Source organism: Hyperolius riggenbachi, chromosome 6, assembly GCF_040937935.1.
Source record: "Hyperolius riggenbachi isolate aHypRig1 chromosome 6, aHypRig1.pri, whole genome shotgun sequence".
Taxonomy (NCBI): Eukaryota; Metazoa; Chordata; class Amphibia; order Anura; family Hyperoliidae; genus Hyperolius; species Hyperolius riggenbachi.
The window spans coordinates 259,296,279-259,322,898 of NC_090651.1; the positions used below are offsets into that span (position 1 = coordinate 259,296,279).

Sequence of the window (26,620 nt, forward strand, 5' to 3'; positions counted from 1 at the left end):
TGCATTGGACTGAGCACCCTTGCTTCTTCTAGGCTGGTACAAGGACTTTTTATACACTCATTTTTTTCCATTATCTGAAACAAATCTGACTCAATTTAGGTGACACTAATCAGAGAGAGATCTGTTGGCTGCCAATACATCACAGGCTGATTCCCGATCAATTTCAGCATGAAATCTCTCAGGAATCGTCCTTGTAACACCACCTCTGCCACCTCCGTCACTGTCCTCCCAAATGTTATTGTGCCCGCACATTAACTACTCTGTGACTGCCTAACGCAGGATGGCGGCCACAGAGTGACTTCCTTGTTCAACGATCATGCTATATGGCGTGATCTTGCGAAGAGCAAGATGAGATGGGAGCTCGTGCTCTCACGAGTGCGAATGCTCGTCAGTAAATAGAGCCAGCCACAGTGATCAGCCTGCCAGCCCGTGATCAGAGCTGGCAGGCTGATTTTTTTACTTACAGGGAGAAATATGTATGTATATAGCGCTGCGATCTCCCGCAGCGCTGTACAGAGGACAGCCTTGTCACTTAACTGTCCCATGGAAGGGCTCACAGTCTAATCCCTGCCATAGACATATGTCTATGTATGTATCATGTAGTGATTGTAACGTAGTCTGGTGCCAATTTATGGGGGGGATGGGGGCAGAGATATATATTAGTTTAAATGTAGGTCTTTTTTTTATTAATAAAAAAAACCGCAGCAGCAATCAAATATCACCAAAAGAAAGCCCTATTTGTAAGAAGAAAAGGGGGTAAAATTAATTGGGCGCTACGTTGTATGACTGAGCAATAAACCGTTAAAGTTGTGAAGTGCTGAATTGTAGAAAATGGCCTGGTCACTAGGGGAGGTATAAACCTCTGGTTCTCAGGAGGTTACAATCTCTCACCTGTCCGGCTGTCGGAAGTCCCGCTGCTCCTTCTTACCAATTCAAGTCCCATGTGGTTACCACGTATAGGAAGTTACTTGTGTGGGGTTCCATTGCGTTTGTCGCTCTTGCCGTTATCACGCGGTGTTGCCACTGCACACCCTATTGACCAGATTGACTCAAGATTTTCCAGCTTGCTCGATTGATACAGTGACCGATTTCAGACCGAAATCGGTCAAATTGCCAATTGAGCTTGCTTCCTGCGGCACCAATTTTCATCCGATTTAATAATAATTATCAAATTGTATCTGCCAAAAAAATCGCTAGATGGATGACCACTTTTATGCTCTCACACCATTTACATGTTAGTATTTCTGGCCGGAGGCTAATCAAGTGCTGCTTTGCATTAATGTTAGTGGGAGCTACTTCCATTTGTCATACTAACCTTCAGCTTTTAAAACTTTTGCTGCCTTCAGTTTCCATATAAGGACGTGGACAGTAATTGTGATAAACAACAAAATAAGCATCACAGAAACAGAAAATAACACCAGTGGTGTAATGCTGCTGGAAGGGGAAGCTAGGGAACAAAAGAGAAAAAACACAATAGCTTCAATATCAAGTATTGTTTCAGCTAAAAGACTTCATTAATATGAGACTTTTTTCAGGCTGAAAAAATATAATGTGTTAGTAACAATTATCTGAAAAGATCAGCATGTAACCTCACCTGGAGGAGCACCTGGTGCTTATTTCTAACCTGTCAAGCTAAGCCAGTGCCACTAGTAGATGGCATCATTTGAAAATGGAAGAATACAATAAGATTAAAGTGCTCTGAGCACCAGTACACTTTTTTTTTGTTTACAATGAACCTCCCCATGAATGAAGTATTGAAATGTAGTATGCTGTTGGAGGACCGGGTGGTTAGGGGAGCGGTATTGTGGTATCATAAAAATATGTGTCTATGTAGAGGACATAGACAGCTCCATTCACTCGTATTGAAAGGGAATCTGAAGCATTTTTTTAAATAAAAAAAACTCATCTAAGGAGAGTGAAGGCTCTGGGTCCTATAGAGGCTCCCCGTTCTCCTCCAGTTGTTTGCGTTCCCCCGTAGGACTGCTCTCTTCCGAGTTGGGAGACTTCAGAAGTCTTCGGAAACACTTGACCTTCTGAAGACAGGACGCTCCATACTGCGCACGCACGAGCGCCCTCTCTTGAGCACTCGCACATGTGCAGTACAGAGCCACTGCTCTTTGGGAGCCCGAACGCTTCCAAAGACTGCCAAAGTCTCCTGCGGTAGGAGATTCAAACGGAGCCTACGTTGGAATGAGGACACCGTGCGGAGAATGGGAAGGCTCTGTATGATCCAGAATCTTCCCTATCCTTAGGCAAGTATCTGTTTTTTGTTTTTAAAACCACTTCAGACTCACTTGAATAAGGCTGCACCACTCCATATTCCACCTTGGTCAGCGGCAGTGCCTGGAAGTGTGCACCGATCAGCAACTGCATACAAATAATGCCTTGATTTAGAAGTTGACCAGCACATTTGATTGAACATTTTAACAGATAAATGCATTTATGATTATTTGTACGGCATACTTAAAAGAGGGACAATTGAGGGATGAAGAATTTGGTCACAAAGCAGAGTGTGTTTGGGGAAGCTGTGTAGCAAGCTTGGTAACACAGAGAGGGGGAAATAGACAGCATGTATATCTCCAAAAAGGAAGGGATGAAAATGGGGTTGAATGGTACTAAAAAGCACACAGGACATAGAAACACAAATATTCATGTTTTCTTGTCAGACATTGCATCAAAACACAGCAGGAAACTCCTACAGTTATAAGATTTTTCAAACATAGATAAGGCAGAGAGAAGGGGCAGTCTTCAGATGCGATGTGGTTTTCTGTGAAAAGTGTTACGTTTTCCAGGGTGCCTTTTATGTAGAAAGTGTCAGGAAGTCGAATACTCAGTTTTCAGAAACCACTTTACAACTGGCCACCTAAGACTATGCTGAAACAGTTTTAACGTCCGGTTACCTTCAAAAAAGTTGCATGTGTGAAATACATGTATTTCTCCATCATGTTATTGCTCAACTCTTGGACTATCTTGTAAGATAACAAGCATGCGGAAAAACATTTAACGGCTTTCGGCAACTTTCAGCAGTGTTCTGCGGCTTTTACCCCCACAGGGGACACGGAGGTGTGGCAGTAAATGGCCCTGAAAAACCACCTGTTGCATCCAAGGTCAGCTCAAAAGGGGATAAAAATGCAGAATTTGTGCAAACCATGATACACGGCAGAAAATGATGGTACCAACGCTGCCTATTCACTTAACTGGGCATCGAATAAACCATGAGCGCCTTGGCCGCTAATAAACAATGTTTAAGCGTTTGTGTAAACCGGCCTTAAAGGGGGACTAAACCTTCACCAAATATTTACATATCATAAACCAGTTTTCAGTAAACTGTTATTTTTTTTTAAAAATGTCCTTTTTGTTTTAGTCTGATACCGGTTACGGTGTCCAACCAAATAAATGAAAATGTGATTAAAAGGCACAACGATGGTAAACTATTCGGCATACAAAATGCCCCAAAGTTCCTTTTTATCTGCTGATGAAAAAAGACAAATGCTTAAAAAAAATATTTCATTCATACGGGTAGGTAACCTCCGTATTGAGCTGCCCCGCTACCATCAGCACATCACCTGCCCCACCAGGAATGCAAACACCCTCGACCATTGCTACACGGTCCTGAAAGATGCATACAAAGCGACTCCGTGGGCAGCACTGGGCTCATCTGACCACTGCATCATCCACCTGATACCTACTTACAAAAGGCGCCTAGAAACCTCAAAACCTGTCACCAAATCCTTCAAAGTGTGGTCAAGTGAGGCTAAACTACAACTTCAGGCCTGTTTTGACTGCACAGACTGGAAGGCTCTGGAATCGCCTAAGCTGAACGAGTGGGCAGACAATGTATCCTCGTACATTGGCTTCTGCGAGAACTCCTGCATCTCTACAAAATATATCCAAACGATAAACCGGGGTTCTCAAAAAGACTTTGACAACTGCAACGCAGCAAAGAAGCTGCACACAAGTCCGGCAACCAGGAGGACTACAAGAGGGCAAGGAACGACCTAAACAGGGAACTGAGCTCCGCAAAGAAGTGCTATGCGGAAAAGCTGGAACAGAACCTCTCCTCAAACGATTTACGAGCTGTGTGGAAAGGGCTTAAGGCTGCCACCAACTACAAGCCTCCCCCTCAGCATGCTACACCCAGCACTAAGCTGGCAGAGAGTCTCAGCGACTTCTACTGCAGATTCGAAAACCAGCCAACACCTGCAGGACTTCCACAGCTGCCTGCACAATCCTCTGACATTGACGCCCTGAGCCCGAACCCGCCCCCACCATCAGTGAGGGAGGCGGATGTACTGAAACACTTGCTAAGGCTAAATGCTAGGAAAGCCTCTGGTCCGGACGGAGTGTCACCAGCCTGCCTGAAAACTTGCGCTCACCAGCTTGCTCCCACCCTCTCTTCCATCTTCACGAGGTCCCTCTAGGGAGGCAAAGTGCCCGTGTGCTTCAAGAGGTCCACTATTATCCCTGTCCCCAAAAAGCAGGGAACCCTTGACCTCAACAACTTCAGGCCCGTGGCAGGCCCGCGTACAGAGCAAACAGGTCCACTGATGATGCCATTAACATCTGCTTGGAGCTCGTCTATGAACACCTGGATAGACCAGACTCCTACGCCAGGATCCTCCTACTGGACTTCAGCTCAGCATTCAATACCATCAGCCCCAAAATACTGCAAAACGATCTTGCCGAAACAGGAGTCTACCCCACCCTACGTCTGTGGATCACGGACTTCCTCACCAACAGGTCCCAGGTTGTTAGGCTGGGCACCATCTCCTCGCAACCTAGGACCACCAACACAGGAGCCCCACAAGGCTGCGTTCTGTCGCCATTTCTGTTCTCTCCAAATAACTGCAAATCCACGTCAGACTCGGTAAAAGTAATCAAATTCGCTGATGACACGACCATTGTCGGTCTCATCACCAATAATGATGAGAAAGAGTACCACCACCAGGTTGAAGGTGTCTGTCACTGGTTCAGAGAGAACGGATTGGTCCTAAACACAGCGAAAACTGTGGAGATGATTGTTGATTTCAGGAGATGCGCCTCCACCCCGCCCCCAATCTGCATCGATGGCAAGGAGGTGGAAAGAGTCCCCAGCGTCCGCCTTCTGGGCACAACCATCTCTAATGACCTGAAGTGGAAGGCCAACACTGCCTCCACACAGAGGAAAGCCCAACAGAGACTTTTCTTTCTCCGCCAACTAAAAAAGTTAGGTATGGCCCAAAAACTTCTGACAAACTTCTACTCCGCTACAATCTAATCTGTCCTATGCTCTTCCATCCTGGTTTGGTATGTCAGCTCCTCTGCCAGCGACAGACTCAAACTACAGAGGGTCATCAGATCAGCGGAGAGGATCATCGGGAGATCCCTTCCCTCTCTGGACCTTCTTTACCATTCCAGGCTGTACTCCAGAGCATTAAAGGAAAACTTAAGTCAAAAAAAAAAAATGACATTTACTCACCTGGGGCATCCCTCAGCACCCCGAAGCTGGATGGTGCCCTCGCAGCCCCGCTCCGATCGTCCTGTCCCCGCCGGCGGCTACTTCCGGTTCGGCGACAGCCGCCGACAGGCTGGGAATGCGGCTGTTTTTCCGCGTTCCCAGCCGCTGCTATCACCCTCTATGCTGCTATAGCGTATATACGCCAGAAGGCGGACGCTGGGGACTCTTTCCACCTCCTTGCCATCGATGCAGATTGGGGGCGGGGTGGAGGCGCATCTCCTGAAATCAACAATCATCTCCACAGTTTTCGCTGTGTTTAGGACCAATCCGTTCTCTCTGAACCAGTGACAGACGCTATAGCAGCATAGAGGGTGATAGCAGCGGCTGGGAACGCGGAAAAACAGCCGCATTCCCAGCCTGTCGGCGGCTGTCGCCGAACCGGAAGTAGCCGCCGGCGGGGACAGGACGATCGGAGCGGGGCTGCGAGGGCACCATCCAGCTTCGGGGTGCTGAGGGATGCCCCAGGTGAGTAAATGTCTTTTTTTTTTTTTGACTTAAGTTTTCCTTTAAAGATCACCAACGACCCCTCACACCCAGGCCATCGCTTCTTTAGTCAGCTCCCCTCGAGCCGGAGACTCCGGTTCCGGTCCATCTTCACCAAGACCTCAAGGCATAAAAACAGTTTCTTTCCCTCGGCTGTCAACCTTCTGAACTTTCTCCATGTAACTGCCCATCCCCACAACACCATGCCGGCACGGAGGCACTCTACACACAGATAGACGGCGCTCTAGCTCAAAGTGACTTTTGGGCTGTTTTTTTTTTTTTTTTAATGTCTTTGTGTTGTTACTTATGCTACATTGTCTATCTCTGCAAATGTTGTGTTCCTTTCTAACTGCTTGATTTGTCCTGTATCTGTATCTGTATCTATATCCTGTATCAGTACCCTGTACGTGCCAAGCCCAATTCCGGGCACGACCCAGTCGTGCTTGGCGATAATAAAGATTCTGATTCTGAATTGGCAGCAAGAACATCTTAAGGGATATTTGGATATAAATTTCCCATTTTCTTTTTTTCCAGAAACCCAGTGCTGAAATTGCTTACACTTTCCACTCATCAGTGGTGTGATGCACAAAACTTTTGTAGTGCCCCATGTTTACATTTTTTTCTGTCTTTCCTTTACCTCATAGTTAACTAACTTTTAACACTTCTGAGAAAATATTTTCATTAAAGTAAACCCAAAGTTAGAAAACTCACTTCAGATTTGATAATTACCTAAACAGAGGGAATACTCTGTATAGCACAGAGCATTCCCATTTCTTCAACCCATCATTCCAGCATCATCCCGGGGTGTAGCTATTCCACCTACTTGGTCAAATAGCTCTTTAGAACTCCTTAGGCAATACAGATGTGGTCATCTTCAAAACTACATTGGGGACAACAGTAGTTCCATAGATTGCCTGAGGAGTTATTTGGTGGAATGGCTACAATCGGGAACAGCCCTGGAACGATGAGCCAGAAGGAGGAATGGGATGGCTCTATCTATGCTATTCAGAGCCTTCCCTCTACTTCAAACCTGAATGAGTTTCTTCACTTGCTTGTTTACTTTAACATGCATAACTAACAAGTTCTTGCAAAAGTTTTATTAATGTAGTACAGCATGTTTGCTATCATTGGAACATCTCAGCTTTCCCGCAGTAACATCAGATAAGAATGCTGGTGCACCCTTTTTTGGTTTATCTATTTGACTATTTTGTGTCGGTGCTTACCAGTAGGAGCAGCCGAAGTCTTAGCCGCCAATACCGTACTTTTATTTCTGTTTTCTTCAGTTGTAGTGATTGGTCTATGGATGCAAAAAAAAAAAAAAAAAAAATAGCAATTACAATCTACAACACCTCCAATGGATTAGACATTTATAAAAGTTCTGAAACATTTCACATACACAAATCTTGTCTTTTCCTGTCTCTGGGATAGCGATAAATGGAGGCCTGGACCTTACTTGTTAATTTTGAATGGATACATTCTACGAAAACTGCCCTGTCCTTTTAAGAAAACAAATTTTATAACAGAGCTAACAACAACAAAAAATGCACCTCAGCAAGAAGAAAAAATATATTTGTAGCAACTATGGATGTCCAAAGAGGCCAATGATTCCAGCTTGCATGTAAATTTAGTGCAAACGGTATTTTAGGCCAATCCCAATCAGCAAGCAATGAATTTGATTGGTTTACCTTATATACTCGAGTACAGGCCGACCCTCAGCGTTTACCTTAAAAAAAACAAATCAAACAAAAAAAAAAAAAAAAAAAACCTGGAAAAATGAGTGACCCGAGTATAAGCCGAGGACAGAAAAGGCATCACCTTCTGAAGACCTGGGGCTCTCTGATCCCTAACCCAGAGCTCTGTATAGAGCTATTTTAACTTGAATTCATCCATTTTGATTCAAAATCATTTTGAGTCAATAGGAGCTTTTCTGTATTTGTGACAATCAATGGAGGAATGGCCAAACATAGCTTATATTCTCTGAATCCTCTCATGTGGTGGTGGGCAGCACAATGTCGTAGTGGTTAGCGCTCTTGCCTTGCAGCGTTGGGTCCCCAGTTCGAATCCCAGGCACGGCACTATCTGCATGTAGTTTATATGTTCTCCCCATGTCTGTGTGGGTTTCCTCTGGGCACTTCAGTTTCTTCCCACATGACAAAAACATACAGATAATTTAATTGGTTTCCCCCTAAATTGGTCCTACACAATGACACATACATAGACATATGACTATGGTAGGGGTTAGATTGTGAGCCCCACTAAGGGACAGTTAAGTGACAATACAATATACTCTGTACGGCGCTGTGCAAGATGTTGGTGCTATATAAATACTAAAAAATAATAATAATGTGTCGTATTAGCTTGTTTTATGGAATCAGTTATATTTTGTGGATGTCCGCTATTATGCGGACATCCTTGATACACTTCCAAATTCTTTGATTGGCCAAATACTTTTGAGATGGAAGCATTGGACCAATCACAAGCTGCAGAAGTTTTCCATATTCTGAGGTAATCCTCCGAATTCTATGATTGGTCCAATACTACCGAGTATTCCGAGTCCTGTGTTTGGCCTAAAATTTTAAATTTTAGGCCAATCACAACACTCGAAATCTGGAAATAGGCAGTATTGGACTAATCAGAGAATGAGGTAATTTACCACAGAAATCAGAATACCATGGAAATTTATGACCAATCACATGACTCAGATACTGAGTTTTACTGAGTCTTGTGATTGGTCTAAAATTTCCACAATTTCCATCGGAAAATTCTGCAGCCCGCGATTAGTCCAATGCTTTTACGCTCTGTCATTGGGCTAAAAAAGTTGTGATAATGCGGCATTTTCCCCCCTCCACACCGATGTCCAATGCTCTGCCCTCATGCTGCGACCCCTCCTGCACCCCAAAACGGCCCTAAGTGCCCCCCCCCCCGCGTGTGCAGGGGCTGAATTCCCTATTGTTATGCCCCTGACCTCAGGGGCATCCACATTCTTGCAGAGGGGACCGGTGTCTTCTAGTTATGCCCCTGGATGAGGTCCACGAGTTGGGCCGAACGGTTCGCCTGCGAACGGTTCCATGCGAACTTCAGTGGTTCGCGTTCGCGTCCCGCAGGCGAACTTTTGCGGAAGTTCGGTTCGCCCCATAATGCACCATGAGGGTCAACTTTGACCCTCTACATCACAGTCAGCAGGCCCAGTGTAGCCAATTAGGCTACACTAGCCCCTGGAGCCACTCCCCCCTAATACAAGGCAGGCAGCGGCGGCCATTACGCTCACTCGTGTGCCTGCGTTAGTGAGAGTAGGGCGAGCTGCTGCAGACTGTCTCTCATAGGGAAAGATTAGTTAGGCTTAGCTTGTTCCTGGCTGCATACCTGTTCTGTTCAGTACCTGCATACCTGTTCAGTGAACCTGCCACTGCATACCTGTTCTGTGAACCCACCACTGCATACCTGTTCTGTGAACCCACCACTGCATACCTGTACTGTGAACTCACCACTGCATACCTGTTCAGTGAACCCACCACTGCATTCCTGTTCAGTGAACCCACCACTGCATACCTGTTCTGTGAACCCACCACTGCATACCTGTTCTGTGAACCCACCACTGCATACCCGTACTGTGAACTCACCACTGCATACCTGTTCAATGAACCCACCACTGCATACCTGTTCAGTGAACCCACCACTGCATACCTGTTCTGTGAACCCACCACTGCATACCTGTTCTGTGAACCCACCACTGCATACCTGTTCAGTGAACCTGCCACTGCATACCTGTTCTGAGAACCCACCACTGCATACCTGTTCTGTGAACCCACCACTGCATACCTGTACTGTGAACTCACCACTGCATACCTGTTCAGTGAACCCACCACTGCATACCTGTTCAGTGAACCCACCACTGCATACCTGTTCTGTGAACTCACCACTGCATACCTGTTCTGTGAACCCACCACTGCATACCCGTTCAGTGAACCTGCCACTGCATACCTGTTCTGTGAACCCACCACTGCATACCTGTTCTGTGAACCCACCACTGCATACCTGTACTGTGAACTCACCACTGCATACCTGTTCAATGAACCCACCACTGCATACCTGTTCAGTGAACCTGCCACTGCATACCTGTTCTGTGAATCCACCACTGCATACCTGTTCTGTGAACCCACCACTGCATACCTGTACTGTGAACTCACCACTGCATACCTGTTCAGTGAACCCGCCACTGCATACCTGTTCTGTTCAGTGAACCCGCCACTGCATACCTGTTCTCGCCATGGTGCGCACCAGTCCAGCACGGCCGTCACTACACAAACAGCTGTTTGCGGTGCGTTACACGGTGAGTTTGGTGTGTCAGTCTGAAGCAGTACCTTAATTACACTACCTGATTGATGTATACACATGCAAGATGTTTTAAAGCACTTTAGGCCTGTCATTTAGCATTCAATGTGATTTCTGCCCTTAAAACGCTGCTTTGCGTCAAATCCAGATTTTTCCCGGTGACTTTTGGCATGTATCCCACTCCTCCACCTGGGGGTCCAGGTGTTAGACCCCTTGAAACATCTTTTCCATCACTTTTGTGGCCTGCATAATTTTTTTTCAAAGTTCGCATCCCCATTGAAGTCTATGGCGGTTCGCGAACTTTTATGCGAACCGAACCTTCCGCGGAAGTTCGCGAACACGGTTCGCGAACCTAAAATCGGAGGTTCGGCCCCACTCCACACACATTTTTTTAACAACTCAAACTAATTAACCGCTTGCCGACCGCGTCACGCCGATTAGGCGTGGCCGCGGCAGCAGCCCCAGGACCGCCTAACGCCGATTGGCGTAAAGTCCTTGGGGCTCGCAGTGCAGGAGATCGAGCACAGGCTGCTAGACGGCGGACGCCGTCTAAATACATTGTACAGCGCTGCGATCAGCAACAGCGATGTACTGGGGACAGCCGTGTGACACGGCTGTCCCCCTGGGACACTGGAGAGCGATCGGCTCTCATAGGCAGAAGCCTATAACAGCCGATCGTCATGATTGGCCGGCTGTGGGGAGGGAGGGAGGGAAAGGATTTAAAGAAGCAGCAGGTTTTTTTTAACAAAAACAATAACAAAAAAGGGGGGGGGATCACTTGTGTGCTGTGTTGTGCGGTCCTGCAGCTTGGCCTTAAAGCTGCAGTGGCCTATTTTACTAAAAATGGCCTGGTCGCTAGGGGGGTTTAGCACTGCGGTCCTCAAGAGGTTAATGAGGCTTAATCAGGAAAGGTGTGGTTCAACAGGTAGAACACACTTCTGCATTTCTCAGTCCATTCTAAACGCTGGCATGGATTTGGTCCTCGAGGACTGGAGGTCAACACCTGTGTTCTACTGGATGCAGTTGGGCACACAGTGCACTCTGAATAGCTATTAGACACTGATCCTGATGAAGTAGGGCTGCCCATGAAACATGTTGATGGTGTTTGTTTTATGTTAACCACTTCTCTACCACAGGTTTTTTCCCCTTCAAAAGCTCTTTCCATTCATTTGGTAATAACTTTATCACTAATTAATCACAGTGAAATGATCTATACATTATTTTTTGCGGGAAAAGCTAGCCGTTTTTTGGCCAGTACTTTATGCTAAGAATTATATTATTTTATATGCATTTGACAATGAAGAAGAAGAAAAAAATGAACAAAAAAATCACCATTTCTCAGCTTTCAGCCGTTGTAGTTTAAAAATAAAATGTGCTATTGTAGATAAAACAGACACATTTTATTTGCCCATTTGTCCCGGTTATTGAAATGTTTAAATTGTGTCCCTAGTACAAAGTATGGCGATAATATTTTATTTTGGGTTAGGGGTGAAGGAGTGTCAACAATAATGAAAATGTATTTAATTTTTCTATGATAAGTGAATAATGGTGTATTTGGAAGTAGTTTTACTTTTTGGCCACAAGATGGTGCTATACTTACTCAGTTTTCTAAAAATAGAAAACAGAACCAAACATTTACATGTGTTTATAGGTGTTTATAAACAAGGACGTAAAAAAGCGTGGCAGAAGTTGCTAAGTGGATAAATAAATGTTCAATCAGTGCCTTGACTGTTCATATAGGGTAAGGTTTACATACTTTTTTTTTTTAGGTCACCTTTGTTCTACAACTTTGTGCAGACTTAAATTTTAGCATGGTTTTTCCATTCTTTTCAAAATTAAACAAATGACGGCTCTCCCTGCTGCCGCAAAACTCCCCGGCAGCGTTAAATACCTTTCCCCTCCGAGTCGAGCAACTCGGGGGAGGTGTAATCCCCAAATTACTCTTAATGGACAACTAAGGTGACATGGGACATGATGAGATAGACATGTGTATGTACAATGCTAAACTCACAAATAACTAGGTTGTGTTCCTTTTTTTCTTTTTCTGCCTGAAAGAGTTAAACATCAGGTATGCCAGTGACAGTTTCTATGCGGGTCGGGACTGGGTCGGAATGGATCAGACTATAGCATAACCCTCACTGATAAGTAATTACAGCCATAAAACACTTTCATGTCAGTAAGGCTTCTGAGAACAGGAAACATAAAATGGGTCAATAATTCATAGATTTGAGCTCTAGCATACTTCAGTGAAGGTGTCATTGAGCAGAGACAATGAAACTGTAAAAAACTTAAAAACCAGATTTAAATATAAAATAATATTGGATATCTAAAAAAAAAGTCATTTTTAGGAGAAGGAGGATATATACAATTGTTTTTCTCATCAGTTTATTTTCACCTCAGATGTCCTTTAAGCGCCCCGCGCAGTATAACATTGCTGCTATGGGGCGGCTGGTTTCGGGCACCAAAACCACCTGTTTTTACCATAGACATTCAGAGAAACAAGGTAGCTCTGCTAATCCTACACAGTAAAAAGTGTGGTCAGTTGGACTTATATACTTACCTTTTCTTGCACTCTCCACTTAGCATTTCTAAAAATGTTCCATTCGGACAATTTTCACAAGAGTAGTGATAGGCACCATTTGTATCTAAAAGAGAGTTAGAAATGGTTAAAGTGTGCCTGAACTTAGATGGCCTAGAAAAAAAGCTTGGACATTATAAATTGAGTATATGATGATAACATACAGTGGGATGCGAAAGTTTGGGCAACCTTGTTAATCGTCATGATTTTCCTGTATAAATTGTTGGTTGTTATGATAAAAAATGTCAGTTAAATATATCATATAGGAGACCCACACAGTGATATTTGAGACGTGAAATGAAGTTCATGGGATTTACAGAAAGTGTGCAATAATTGTTTAAATAAATTTAGGCAGTTGCATACATTTGGGCACTGTTGTCATTTTATTGATTCCAAAACCTTTAGAACTAATTATTGGAACTCAAATTGGCTTGGTAAGCTCAGTGACCCCCTGACCTACATATACAGGTGAATCCAATTATGAGAAAGAGTATTTAAGGGCATCAATTGTAAGTTTCCCTCCTCTTTGAATTTTCTCTGAAGAGTAGCAACATAGGGGTCTCAAAATAACTCTCAATGACCTGAAGACAAAGCTTGCTCACCATCATGGTTTAGGGGAAGGATACAGATAGCTGTCTCAGATATTTCAGCTGGCTGTTTCCACAGTTAGGAACATATTGAGGAAATGGAAGACCACAGGCTCAGTTCAAGTTAAGTATCGAAGTGACAGACCAAGAAAAATCTCGGATAGATGGAAGTGACAAATGGTGAGAACAGTCAGACTCAACCCACAGACCAGCACCAAAGACCTACAACATCATCTTGCTGCATATGGAGTCACTGTGCATTGTTTAACCATTCGGCGCACATTACACAAGAAGATGTGGTATGCAAGAGTGATGCAGAGGAAGCCTTTTCTCTGCCCACAGCACAAACAGAGCCGCTTGAGGTATGCTAAAGCACATTTGGACAAGCCCGCTTCATTTTGAAATAAGGTGCTGTGGACTGATGAAACTAAAATTGAGTTATTTGGGCATAACCAAAGGCGTTATGCATGGAGGAAAAACAACACAGCATTCCAAGAAAAACACCTGCTACCTACAGTAAAATATGGTGGTGGTTCCATCATGCTGTGTGGCCAGTGCAGGGACTGGGAATCTTGACAAAGTTGAGGGATGCATGGATTCCACCCAGTATCAGCAGATTCTTTAGACCAATGTCCAGGAATCAGTGACAAAGCTTAAGCTGCGCCGGGGCTGGATCTTTCAACAAGACAATGACCCTAAATACTGCTCAAAATCCGCTAAGGCATTAATGCAGAGGAACAAGTACAACGTTCTGGAATGGCCATCTCAGTCCCCAGACCTGAATATAATTGAAAATCTGTGGTGTGAGTTAAAGAGAACTGTTTATGCTTGAAAGCCACCAAACCTAAATTAACTAGAGATGTTTTGTAAAGAGGAATGGTCCAAAATACCTTCAACCAAAATCCAGACTCTCATTGGAACCTACAGGAAATGTTTAGAGGCTCTAATTTCTGCAAAAGGAGGATCTACTGAACATTGATTTAATTTCTTTATTGTGTTGCCCAAATGTATGCACCTGCCTAATTTTGTTTATACAATTATTGCACACTTTCTGTAAATCCAATAAACTTCATTTCACTTCTCAAATATCACTGTGTGTCTCCTATATGATATATTTAACTGACATTTTTTACCGTAACAACCAACAATTTATACAGGAAAATCATGACGATTAACAAGATTGCCCGAACTTTCGCATCCCACTGTATACTGTATATTCAGAGGTTAGCTTAAAGTGGAGATAGAAAGAGGCTAGGATGGGGAAGGGGGCAAACTTTTTGGCTCATGGGTCACATAGCCATCTTAAATTTACATTTCACTTGGACATAAACTAAAAACCATCTTCTTCTATGATCTCTAACATTATGCCTTACATTTAAATCTTCTACACTGCTGTTTAAATGAGCTCTGATCCCTATCCTAGACCTAAACTTTCTAACCCTACATGATAAAATTCATCAATTGCCATTCCTGATCCTATCACACCTTAAGACCTTCACACACTACTACCTATCCACCATCTCTAGTTTTCCATGACCAGTACATTGAAATAACAGTCATCCATGTAGCAAAAATCAAATACTAAACAATTTTCCAATATAGAAGAATTTGTAAGGGGCTTATCACTGAATAACAACAATTAAAACACAGCAGCAGGTGGCAAAAAAGCAGAGACTCATGCAATAAGGACAAGGAACAGTAAAGAATAATCACAGCTAGGTAACATCTGGATCTCACGCCAATAACGCAGACCGAATGTATAAGCACATCCAAAAACATCACGCCATAAAGAGAGGCAAAAATTCAACAGTGTGATAACACAAGGAGATATATAAAAGAATGTGTAAACAAGGTTCGCTTACCTCTAGGATTCATGTAATTGCTCCGCCTCTCATTGTCCCCCGCTGTGCCTGTCTCACGTGTATCACAGATAGTTCTGCTTCCTCCGAGCTGTGATTATCCTTTATTGTTCATTATTGCAGGATTTTCTACTTTTTGATACACGCTGCTGTGTTCTAATATTGGACAATTGTTTAGTATTTGATTTTTGTTACATGCATGTCTGTTGTCTACATGTGCTGGATACTCAGTGGCGTAGCGATAGGGGATGCAGAGGTTGCGACGCAATGGGGCCCCTGGACTAGAGGAGCCCACTAGAGGCCCTCCTTCATCCATCTTATTAGCTTTTAATTTGTGCTGTGCTGGTATTAATGACCACCTCTATATGCACATTGCACAGTGGTAATCCTTAACAAGACACAGAACATTTATATTGCGCTTTTCTCCTGGCGGACTCAAAGCGCCAGAGCTGCAGCTACTAGGGCACGCTCTATAAGCAGTAGCAGTGTTAGGGAGTCTCGCCCAAGGTCTCCTACTCAATAAGTACTGTCTTACTGAACAGGAAGAGCTGAGATTCGAACCCTTCTCACCTGTGTCAGAGGTAGAGCTCTTATAGAGTACCCGAGGCAGTGCGGCAGGGGGCAGATGAAACACAGAGGCATGTTCCCTGCTGCACATGCCTCTGAGTCCCACCATGCCGCTCTATGCCCCCCACCTTACCCCAATATTGGTGATATATGAGGGTAAGGGAGGAGAGGTATTTGCCTGCTTAACCTTCCTGGCGGCAAACCCGAGCTGAGGCACCGCTCAGGCCCCGCTGGGCCGATTTGCATAAATTGCTTTTTGCTACACGCAGCTAGCACTTTGCTAGCTACCCGCCAATCCGCCGCTATCCGTCGCGCCACAGCCGCCCCCCAGACCCCGTGAGCTGCCTGGCCAATCAGTGCCAGGCAGCGCTGAGGGGTGGATCGGAGTCCCCTTTTGATGAAGACGTCAGTGCGTCATCCCGTCTCGTCGCCATGGTGATGGGGGAAGCCCTCCAGGAGATCCCGTTCTTTGAACGGGATCTCCTGATCTCCAATCGCGAGGGGCTGGGGGGGGGGGGGTTTCCGCCGAGCAGCGGCTATCATGTAGCGAGACCTTGTCTCGCTACATGAAAAAAAAAAAACGGCTTTACTGCCCCTGGCGGATTGTTATAAACCGCCAGGATGGTTAAACGCCCACTGGGGGCGTTCCTGCAGGCCTTCCCCAGCTGCCATTCGGCAGCTCTGTCTCTTCATGGTTGCTCACCCTGCCACTCCACCCCCTCCCTGCATGCTACTGTGTGTGTGAGATACAGAGCAGCGTCTTCCAGCGTTGTGACTCCAGGGGTCATAAAAACAAAACCTTAAAGGAATCATCAACCAAATTTGAAAAAAAAAAAAGCTTTACTCACCTGGGGCTATCTCCAGCCCCTTGAAGCCGACTGTCCCACGACAAACTGCTCAGCTTTCCGCCACTGTCCCGGTCTTCGCGCACGAGGCCGACCCCTGTGCCTGCGCAGTAAGCCGCGTACAATGTTGGCTTGATTGACAGCGGCGGTTCGCACAGGCGGATCTGAGCAGCTCCTGTTTTCAAATAGCTGAAATCCAGCCTTGGTGTGAAGTTCAACAAGTCACTTTTATCATTATTATTATTATTATTAGTTAGTATTTATATAGCGCCAACATCTCCAGCAGCACTGTACAGAGCAGATCGTCTTGTCACCAACTGTCCCTCGGAGGAGCTCACAATCTAATTCCCTACCATAGTCCTATGTCTATGTATGTATTGTGTAGTGTATGTGTTGCAGTCTAGGGCCAATTAACCTATCCGTATGTTTTCGGGATGTGGGAGGAAACCAGAGTGCCCGGAGGAAACCCACGTAGACACGGGGAGAACCAGGGCATAGCAATAGGGGTTGCAGAGGTAGCCACCGCATCAGGGCCCTTGGCCCAGAGGGGCCCCTAAGGGCCCTTCCGCAACTACAGTATTAGCTCTCTATTGGTCCTGTGTTCATAATAATGACTTCTATAGATACTTTGAATAGTGGTATTCATTAACAAACTGCTCCCCATTCACTTCTTGCACCTCAGACACTGTAGTTGCCATTGGCAGGTTTTGGTGCGCCGTATCAATTGCTATGTATAAAATGCTTGGGGGGCCCCATTGTAAAACTTGCATCAGGGGCCCACATCTCCTTAGCTACGCCACTGGGGAGAACATACAAACTCTGACCTGGCTGGGATTTGAACCAGGGACCCAGTGCTGCAAGGCGAGAGCGCTAACCACTAGTGTTGGGCGAACACCTGGATGTTCGGGTTCGGGAAAGTTCGCCGAACATGGCCGCAATGTTCGGCATGTTCGGGCCGAACCCCGAACTCCCTGAACATCCCGCTTTTGGGGGCCCTATGGGGTCGCAGGCATAAGGGGGGAGCATGCCCCGATCGCGGGGGGGTCGGAAATTCCCCCCACCCCCTCCGCTAGCGCTCCCCCCTCTGCCCGCTTCCCCATACAAAAGTTTCAGGAAGTACCGGTCCGGTGGTAGTGGGTGGCTGGCAGTGGGCGGCACTGTGAAGTGAGTGACTGAGGAGGAGGAGTCCGGAGAGTGACGCGTTGAGGGAGGCCGGGCAGCGGGCGGTTCAGCAGTAGTACGGTACTACTCGGGGCATGCTCCCCCCTTATGCCTGCGACCCCATAGGGGGGCAGCCCTGTTCGGCCCTGTTCGGCGGCCATTTAGTAGTTCGGGGCGAACCCGAACTTAAAAGGCCGAACACCATCAGGTGTTCGGCCGAACGCGAACATCACCCGAACAGGGTGATGTTCTGCAGAACCCGAACAGTGGCGAACACTACTAACCACTACACCACCATGCCGCCACCATCACTTATCTTATCTCTTATCTCTGTTGCTTGCGACCGCTCGGCTGGAGAAAGAGGATTACTGCCTGTAATTTTAACCCTTAAATGTAAAAAGATTAAAATTAACTAGTACACTGTGACTAGTACACTATCCAACTGTTTCCTTAGTCTGATTACACCTCTCTAACACTGAAGCTGTCCATGGTCGGTTTTGAGGCTCCATACCAATACACTGCTTAGGGCCTCATGTAAAACTCGCACTGGAGCCCCAAGCTCCTTAGTTACACCACTGTCTTTACTTCATCCATGGCAATCTATTTAGATTATTTGAGTTGGCCCTACACATTAGTTAGTTAGTTGTAGTTAGTTTTCCATGACCTTTTTAAAACGTCAAACTTTGAATACTTACTTGTTGGCATTGTGACTGCTAATACTTGCCGTAATAGGCAGCCAGATGATCTGGTTACCAAAAATGACCTGTCTGACTGCACACCTATCATTATTATTCTGAAAAAGATAAACACAGTGTTTGCTCTACCAATCAGCCAGGCATCCTTACTTATTCGTTTCAGCCTCTGATCTGTGTCACATTTAAGGATCTCTATGCAGGTAACACAAGACGTTGAAGCGCAACCATAGCCCTCAGCACATCGGCAGAAGTTGTTCTCACTCCCAGCATCTTCTTTACATGGCTGATCATTTTTATCTAGAATGACAAAGAATCATCTTGACATTTAGGTGTATTGTTTCTTATGTTTTGGCTTTTGTTTTAAACATTAACAAGCATAGCAAATGAAGGCTTTTCACTCCGCATATTCCATTCAAACAGAATAACATGCTCACTGCAATTTTTGAAGTTTAATTTATGAAGATTATACAAAATAGAGGTGCGCAACCCCCCCCCCCCAAAAAAAAAAAAACAACAACAAAATAAACCTCAAAACACAAACACACACACATATTGCATATCCAAATTCAAACTGAACTGTTCCCAATCCTTTCAGGTGATTTGTTGCGGTGCGGTTTGATGGCTGCTTTGGAACGTGGCTTACCGTATTGCAATGCAAACCTATGTGACGTTCACAGTGAGGCAGTAGTGTTGCGGTGAAACGGGTTGTGGTATGGTAATGCAGTGCGTTACTGCTAAACACTTCACTGTATGCAACGCAACACGTCCGTAATGTTCTGCACAACTTTTTTTGGTCTGTTGCATTGCATTCCTGTTATACAGGGGATACAGTGCAACTTCCCACGGTGAAAATTTAATAAAATACATTTTTCCTTTCGGCATCCCCACAGTTCTTTGTTTTTTTCTCTCTAGGCCCTCCTTTACCATAATTTGTAATGATTTTTTAATTTCAAACATTATAAACATTAAATAAAAACATTTTTAACATTTTAAGCAAAGAACGTACCCCTCCTCTTCATAAAAGCAGATCTATTGCCACAATAAAAATCAAAACATATAGCATTAGCAGGTGGTAATAAAAGTCCTTATTTACCGCTATATGTTGCATTTGCATTGCAGCAGGTTTTCTAGCCTCAGGTTAGTTTCCCACTTGTTGTGGCGGACCATGAACGGCCAGCAATAGCGGGCTGTGTAGTGTCCGCTCCGATGGTCCGCTGAGCTCTGGCTGGTACCCGGGGCAGACGTGTTTGAACCATAGGCTATATGAAAAACACAATAGCCTTGATTCACTAACCAGCACTAAGCTGGTTAGTGTGCCTTATCACTTAGTGGGCACAAACTACAGCGCTAACCTTATCTGAGGTTAGTGTGCCTTATCTGAGGTTAGTGTGCCTTATCTGAAGTTAGTGTGCCTTATCTGAACTTAGTGCCCCACTAAAAGATGCACAAAGCTACATCGCACACTGCACCGCGCACAGCGTAATGCGTCGATCTTTGCACGCAGTGTGACGATAACGTTGCACCTGCTATACTGTATATGATGCGACCATAAGGTCGCATAGGATGCGACGATAATGGTGCACTGATGCGCCATTTAGGTCGCATCCTATGCGATCGACCTTAAGGTCGCATCATGTACAGTATAGCGGGTGCGATGTTATCGTGCAGTGCGTGATGTAGCTTTGGGCATCTTTTAGTGTGCACAAAGCTACTTAAGGGGCACTAAGTTCAGATAAGGCACACTAACCTCAGATAAGGCACACTAACTCAGATAAGGCACACTAACCTCAGATAAAGCACACTAACTCAGATAAGGCACAATAACCTCCAATAAGGCACACTAACCGGCTTAGCGGCGGTTAGTGAATCAAGCCCAATAGCTCTTCCAGGAAAATTGCAGGTAGCAAGTGCAGTCTGCTTACTGCTTCGAATCCAACGTATGTTGCAGACATCACGTGTGAACGGATCCTATTTATGAAACAGAATCCGTTCACTGTCAGTTTTACAACGTGGAGAAACAGACCAAACAATGTTAGTTTTCAGCTTGAGCAGGAACACAGCCCAAATGCTAGTTTTTACAGACAAAAGGTATGAAATAAATGATAAGTGCAGACAGACTAGTGTAGAGGTTATGTTAGAGCAGGGTTCCTCAAACTTTTTCGGTCAAGGGCCGAGTCAACATACTTCAAACTAATGGGAGGAAGGGGCGGAGTCAGAGCCGGGACAAGGTCCTCCAGCACCCAAGGCTGAGACACTAAAGTGCGCCCCTCCATCCCTCCCACCCCAGGTGTCACACACCGATTGCTATTAGACTAAGAGGCACTACAGGGCCCACAACCTCCCCAACACCTTAATATCTAGTTATCTGGCTTGCAGTCACTGCCATGTATCCCCTTTTCTTATTTCTTTCTGCTTCAAACACAATTAGGAATGACAGCTGAATGAATTCTGCGCCCCCTCCTACACTGCGCCCTGAGGCTGGAGCCTCTCCAGCCTATGCCTCGGCCCGGCCCTGGGCGGAGTATACATAATATGATGTAGAAAACATTACATTGAACCTAGGTAGTGTAAACTTTTATCTGTTAACACGTGCAGCTCTTTTGTCTCCCATTTAAGCAGATATTATGCCCCGAACACAGCATGTGCAGATGGGTGGGTGCGCGCGCACGTGCAATTTAAAAGACAGACCTAGAGCCCGTTTTTAAATGGGCTTGGGTCTACTAGCTATAATAATAAAACAATAATATAAAAATAAACACAATTCTGGATACAACATTTTTTTCTGATAATTCACAGATTCCAATTCAGTGTGTGATCTCTTACATATTCATGTGATTCCATTCATATACAGTGCTACTTAACATTCTGTATGTGCCCCTACTAAATTTAGCAAGGCTTGGTGTACAGAGGCGCCAGAGTAGAATAAAAACATTTAAAAACCGTCTAAAAGAGGGGGATGTTCAGGTGGACTTACCTCCCTCAAAAAATGAAAACTCAATTGAGTCACAATATATCAATACAAAAATATTTTATTGAACTCCACTTAGTGCAACGCGTTTCGCAGGTGTGGTCCTGCTTTATCAGGCAAACAGGAGTATAACTCAATGGGTCTAGATGCAGAAGTGAGCGCCTCTGACAGAGTGACTGAATTTGTCACATTACACACAGGCAAGCTGATAGCATCTCCAGCCCTCAGCCTGTGACAATGTGACGAATAGAACATGGCTGCCTTCGTTGTATCACAGGTATATATAATCATAAACTATTGAAGCTGTTTGCAGCTAGATTTGCTGTGTAAACTATATAAACTTTAGATAAGATATATAGACAAGTTACTTGTTATAGTTAGTTTTTCATCTCGAATCCGCTTTAACCACTGTAACTATTTCTGAATCTATGAGACCAGGGGCATAGCAATAGGGGTTGCAGAGATAGCGACTGCATCATGGCCCTTGGGCCAGACATGGGGCCTTTCCTCAACCAAAGTATTAGCTGTTTATTGGTCCTATGGTGGCAATAATCATTTCTATAGATGCTTTGAATAGTAGTAATCATTAACAAACTGTTCCCCATTCCATTCTTCCCCTTCTGGCACTGTGGTTGTCCTTGGCAGGTTTTGTTGCGCCGGATCAAGTGTTACATATAGAGTGCTTGGGGGCCCATTGTAAAACTTGCACTGGGGCCCATAGCTACGCCACTGCATGGGACTACTGCAGCTATGGTTACCTATACCAAGGCATTTGTGGAAATCTGTTACTACCCCTGCACATTACTGTGGCATGTGGGTGAATTGTGCATGTTACTTCTAATTTTTCTCAATGCTACTGTCAATACTCTTCAATGTGTTTTGAGACTCGCTTATGTACATGACCTGTCTGTCTTGCAATAAAAGAATCACTACTGTACTAGGCTCCTTTCACCAATTATCACTCATCGTTGTGTCAACCAGCAACCCTGGCACACCAGAGAGACTAAAGTGCAGCAAGGCAGCTGGACTGCTGGGATAAAAGTAATTAAAAAAGATTTTCAGAAATAGAAATGTATTCTACATCAGTTCAGAGAAGTTCCGTCTTCAGCCAAGCAAACCTATTTCCTCCTTTGTATCCTCAGAATTTTTTTTAACACCTAACTCTCTGCTCCCTCTTCCTCCTCCGCCCTCCACATCCTGTTTAGTTTGACTAACACTTTGTAGATAACATCAGTGACATTAAACCTACTTGACCATGACACAGCCTTGACAGCCTTGCCTTTTTGTACTGTTCCTTCCCCACATTTCTGCTTTAACCTTTTCACTGAACAACAACTATGCATCCTAATTCATAAAGCCCACTTCACTACCTATTATGTTGACCTCATTCACGGTCATGTTATTCCTTACCTATCCTCCTTCAAAGATTCCCTAACTTCTCTATGTAATCTATCTCTTTCTGCTGGGATCTTACCCTCCTCATTCAAATATGCAATCATACAGCGCCTCTACAACTCCGCTCTGTAAAGCCCTACACTGGCTCCTCATCAGCTTTAGGATCAATTTCAAAATCCTGTGCTTGGCATACAAATCAGTGCACAAGACCTGCCCAACCTACATCTCTGATCTGGTCCACAGTCACATACCAGCCCGCCCCCTCCGATCCTCCAATGACCTGCGCCTAGTCGCACCACGCATATCTCAGTCACATGCACGATTGCAGGACTTCACCAGGGCTGCACCTACTCTCTGGAACTCACTCCCACCAGCCATCAGACTCGCCCCCACCTTTAATACCGTCAAACAAGCTCTCAAGACTCACCTTTTCATGCTCGCATACTCCCCTACACCAGCACCATAATATGTTCTGTTAGACACCCTCTCAAAAGATGCACCTATTGTCTCCACCCCCACCCTTTAGATTGTAAGCCTCTGGCAGGGCCCTCCTCCCTAGTGTTTCCAGCTTGATTATGCAATCTTACTGACAATCACCCCTCTTGTGGACTAGAACAGTCTCTATTTTGACCTATGACACTATTGTTATCAAATCATTTGCATGATCTTGTTTTGTTGTGAGTTTCCTGTATGTTCTACCTTGTATGTTAAGCCATTTATCTATTGTGCAGCGCTGCGTAATATGTTGGCGCTTTATAAATACAATAAATAATAATAATATAACCAATTCAAAAGAGATGCTCACTGGACACATCAGTGCACTCTGTTGACACATCTACCTTATTCCCTTCTCACTCAAACTACTGGAATAGCTATTTAATGCAGATTTGATTAGACACCTCTGTAATACTGCTGTGTTTGACCACCTGTCACAAGCTAGTGGCCGGACTGCACAATGCCTTCCAATCGGTTTCAGCACACAGACCATGCAATCTGTGGACGCAATAGGTGTGCACAAACCGCTGGGATTTTGGCAGCAGATTGACTAGAAGGGACCTTGTGAGTTACGGTAATACAATTTACACTCTATTTCAGGGTATAACTGCCACCATCCTACAGAAGGGTAGGAGCCCTAACTATACTGAGACAAATACCTGCAAATAAAAACAGTTAAACACACTCTATTTTGTCTAGCTATCAACAATAGTAGCGACTCTTCAGAAGCTACAATTCTTTCTGTGTGGCTGAATAGCAGGTGTAGCCGAACAAATAAAACAACTTTTTAGTCGTTTATTATTAATGCAATATAAATAATTAATATATACAAAAATCTTTTTTACAATTATAGAGACAAATAATAGCACAGTATGGAAAATAAGAATAAGGGAAGAAAATACTTACGTTCGTGGAAATATGTCCTTTCTGGGAAAACACATGCAGTTCTTAGGCGTACGTTAAAAAGGGGCGATGGGAAAAAAGGGCGCCGGGATTTTAACGATAAACATGGATTACGTTTAAAAATGTATTTCGTTTAAAAGTAATGTTTTTAAACGTTATAAATCATTAAATAATGTGTATTAAATCGGCAATTGTAAAAACGTTAATCTTTCGTTTAAATAATGAAACGCATAATAACGTTTAAAATTTTTTTTACTAAGTAACCCTCCCTGTACCTACCCCTAACCCCTAGACCCCCCTGTTGATGCCTAAACCTAAGACCCCCCCTGTTGGTGCCTCAGTAACCCTCCCTGTACCTACCCCTAACCCCTAGACCCCCCTGTTAGTGCCTAAACCTAAGACCCCCCTGTTGGTGCCTAAACCTAAGACCCCCCTGTTAGTGCCTAAACCTAAGACCCCCCTGTTGGTGCCTAAACCTAAGACCCCCCTGTTGGTGCCTAAACCTAAGACCCCCTGTTGGTGCCTAAACCTAAGACCCCCCTGTTGGTGCCTAAACCTAAGACCCCCCTTTTGGTGCCTAAACCTAAGACCCCCTGTTGGTGCCTAAACCTAAGACCCCCCTGTTGGTGCCTAAACCTAAGACCCCCCTGTTGGTGCCTAAACCTAAGACCCCCCTGTTATTTTTTTCGTTTAAAAATAATGTAAAAAAAAAAAAAAAAAAAAAGTAATGTTTTTCGTTTAAAAATAATGTTTGGGAAAAATATTGTACTGGTTTTCGTTTAAAAATAATATTTAAACATGTATAAATCATTAAATAATGTGTAATCATGAGAAACAGTAATAAAACATTAAGTCTCCGGGCGCCGCTTTTAAAACGTTAGTTTTCTCCGGCGCCCTTTTTTCCTACCGGGCGCCCATTAAACGATATTTATTATAGAAGTGAATGGCGGCGCCCGATTTGTCCACTAGCCTCAGGCGCCCGAATTTACTGTTTCCGTTCTTAGTTTCAGTTCAGGAGCCAAAGTTCAGACAAGATGACTGCTGCCCATCCTCAAGGCAGCAGCAGGCTCACATGGAGATGGAATTGGAGGAATGCCCCTCCCTGTATGCACTCTGGTTTTATGGAAGCTAGTTTTGGGGGTGGAACAAAGCCAGCCCCCTCCGGTTCACAAACCAATTACAGTTTATTCCCTCGGAGAGAGATTTAGGTTTAAACTTATAAAACGATGTAATTCAAAGCCGATAGATGCCACATTTGCGCTGATAACAGATTAATATTCCTCAGATTATGACAATTCCTATGACATCAGACTTGATTAGGGTAGAGGGTCCAGTTTCTGAGAAGTTTAATAACTTGGTTGTCGCATACCCCTTGCCCCTCAAGACTGGTATCAAAAGGTTCAGCAAGACCCTACAAACCGTAAATAGGCAAAAAATCATATACCGCCTTCAGTTTCTCTCTGCTTCTGACGGAGTCAGGCAGTCTGGTCTCATGCTGAGTTTATCCTGTCTCTTAAAAAGGCAGTACCACCTGCCATTTTGGGCTTACTGCTGGAGACACCTCGGTGTCACCGGCCAGGAAAGGGACTCTTTTGATCAAGTTAATTAACCACACAGGCTTTATCAGAGAGCATACTTGGCTCTCATAAAAATAACTCTGCTAACACCTATGAAGACAACAGAGACCCCCAGGCTTGACTGTCTGGTATCCATAGACATAAGATTCTGACCTGGCACGTCAATTGACACTTGCTGCACCTCAAATATAATCTCTTCAGGTAAGAACAGAATATGACCTTCCATATATTACCCAGTTTCTGATCCAGCTTGGATAGTCAGGAACCAACAGCTTACTAACTGCATCCTCCTTACGCTTCATGCCTTCATTCCTTTAGACCAGGGGTTAGTAACCTTTTTGGCTGAGAGAGAGCCATAAACGCCACATATTTTAAAATGTATTTCCGTGGGAGCCATACAATAGGTTTCAAACTGGGACAGTGCACATGCGCAGGCTGTCCCTGTTGCCATGGTGATATGTATACAGTTGATCCGCCGGGCAGCGGAAGTGACAGACATGTCTTCAGCTTCTCTTGGGTTTCAGCAACATCAGCAATTTCTCAGAGAGCCAGACAGGAGAAATACTGACTAACAGCTTGTATAACTAGCTAGCTAACTTGGGGGTTGATTCACTTTGCAGGATGAGATCACCGCACTTTGGCCCAATAGGCTGCCTGTCAAGTGACAGGCAGCCTATT

General features: G+C 44.6%; 1 protein-coding gene across 1 annotated transcript in view; it reads right to left on the bottom strand.

Annotated features, from left to right (window-relative positions):
* The window catches only part of TNFRSF18 (TNF receptor superfamily member 18), a 42,710-nt gene that overhangs the window by 9,799 nt on the left and 6,291 nt on the right, over positions 1-26,620 (bottom strand). Inside the window, exons 2-5 of the mRNA XM_068242784.1 lie at positions 18,755-18,901; positions 12,873-12,957; positions 7,204-7,277; positions 1,316-1,447 (exon numbers count right to left, since the gene is read on the bottom strand). Of these exons, the coding sequence (XP_068098885.1) occupies positions 1,316-1,447; positions 7,204-7,277; positions 12,873-12,957; positions 18,755-18,901 (438 nt within the window). The remainder of the gene's footprint in view (positions 1-1,315; positions 1,448-7,203; positions 7,278-12,872; positions 12,958-18,754; positions 18,902-26,620) is intronic.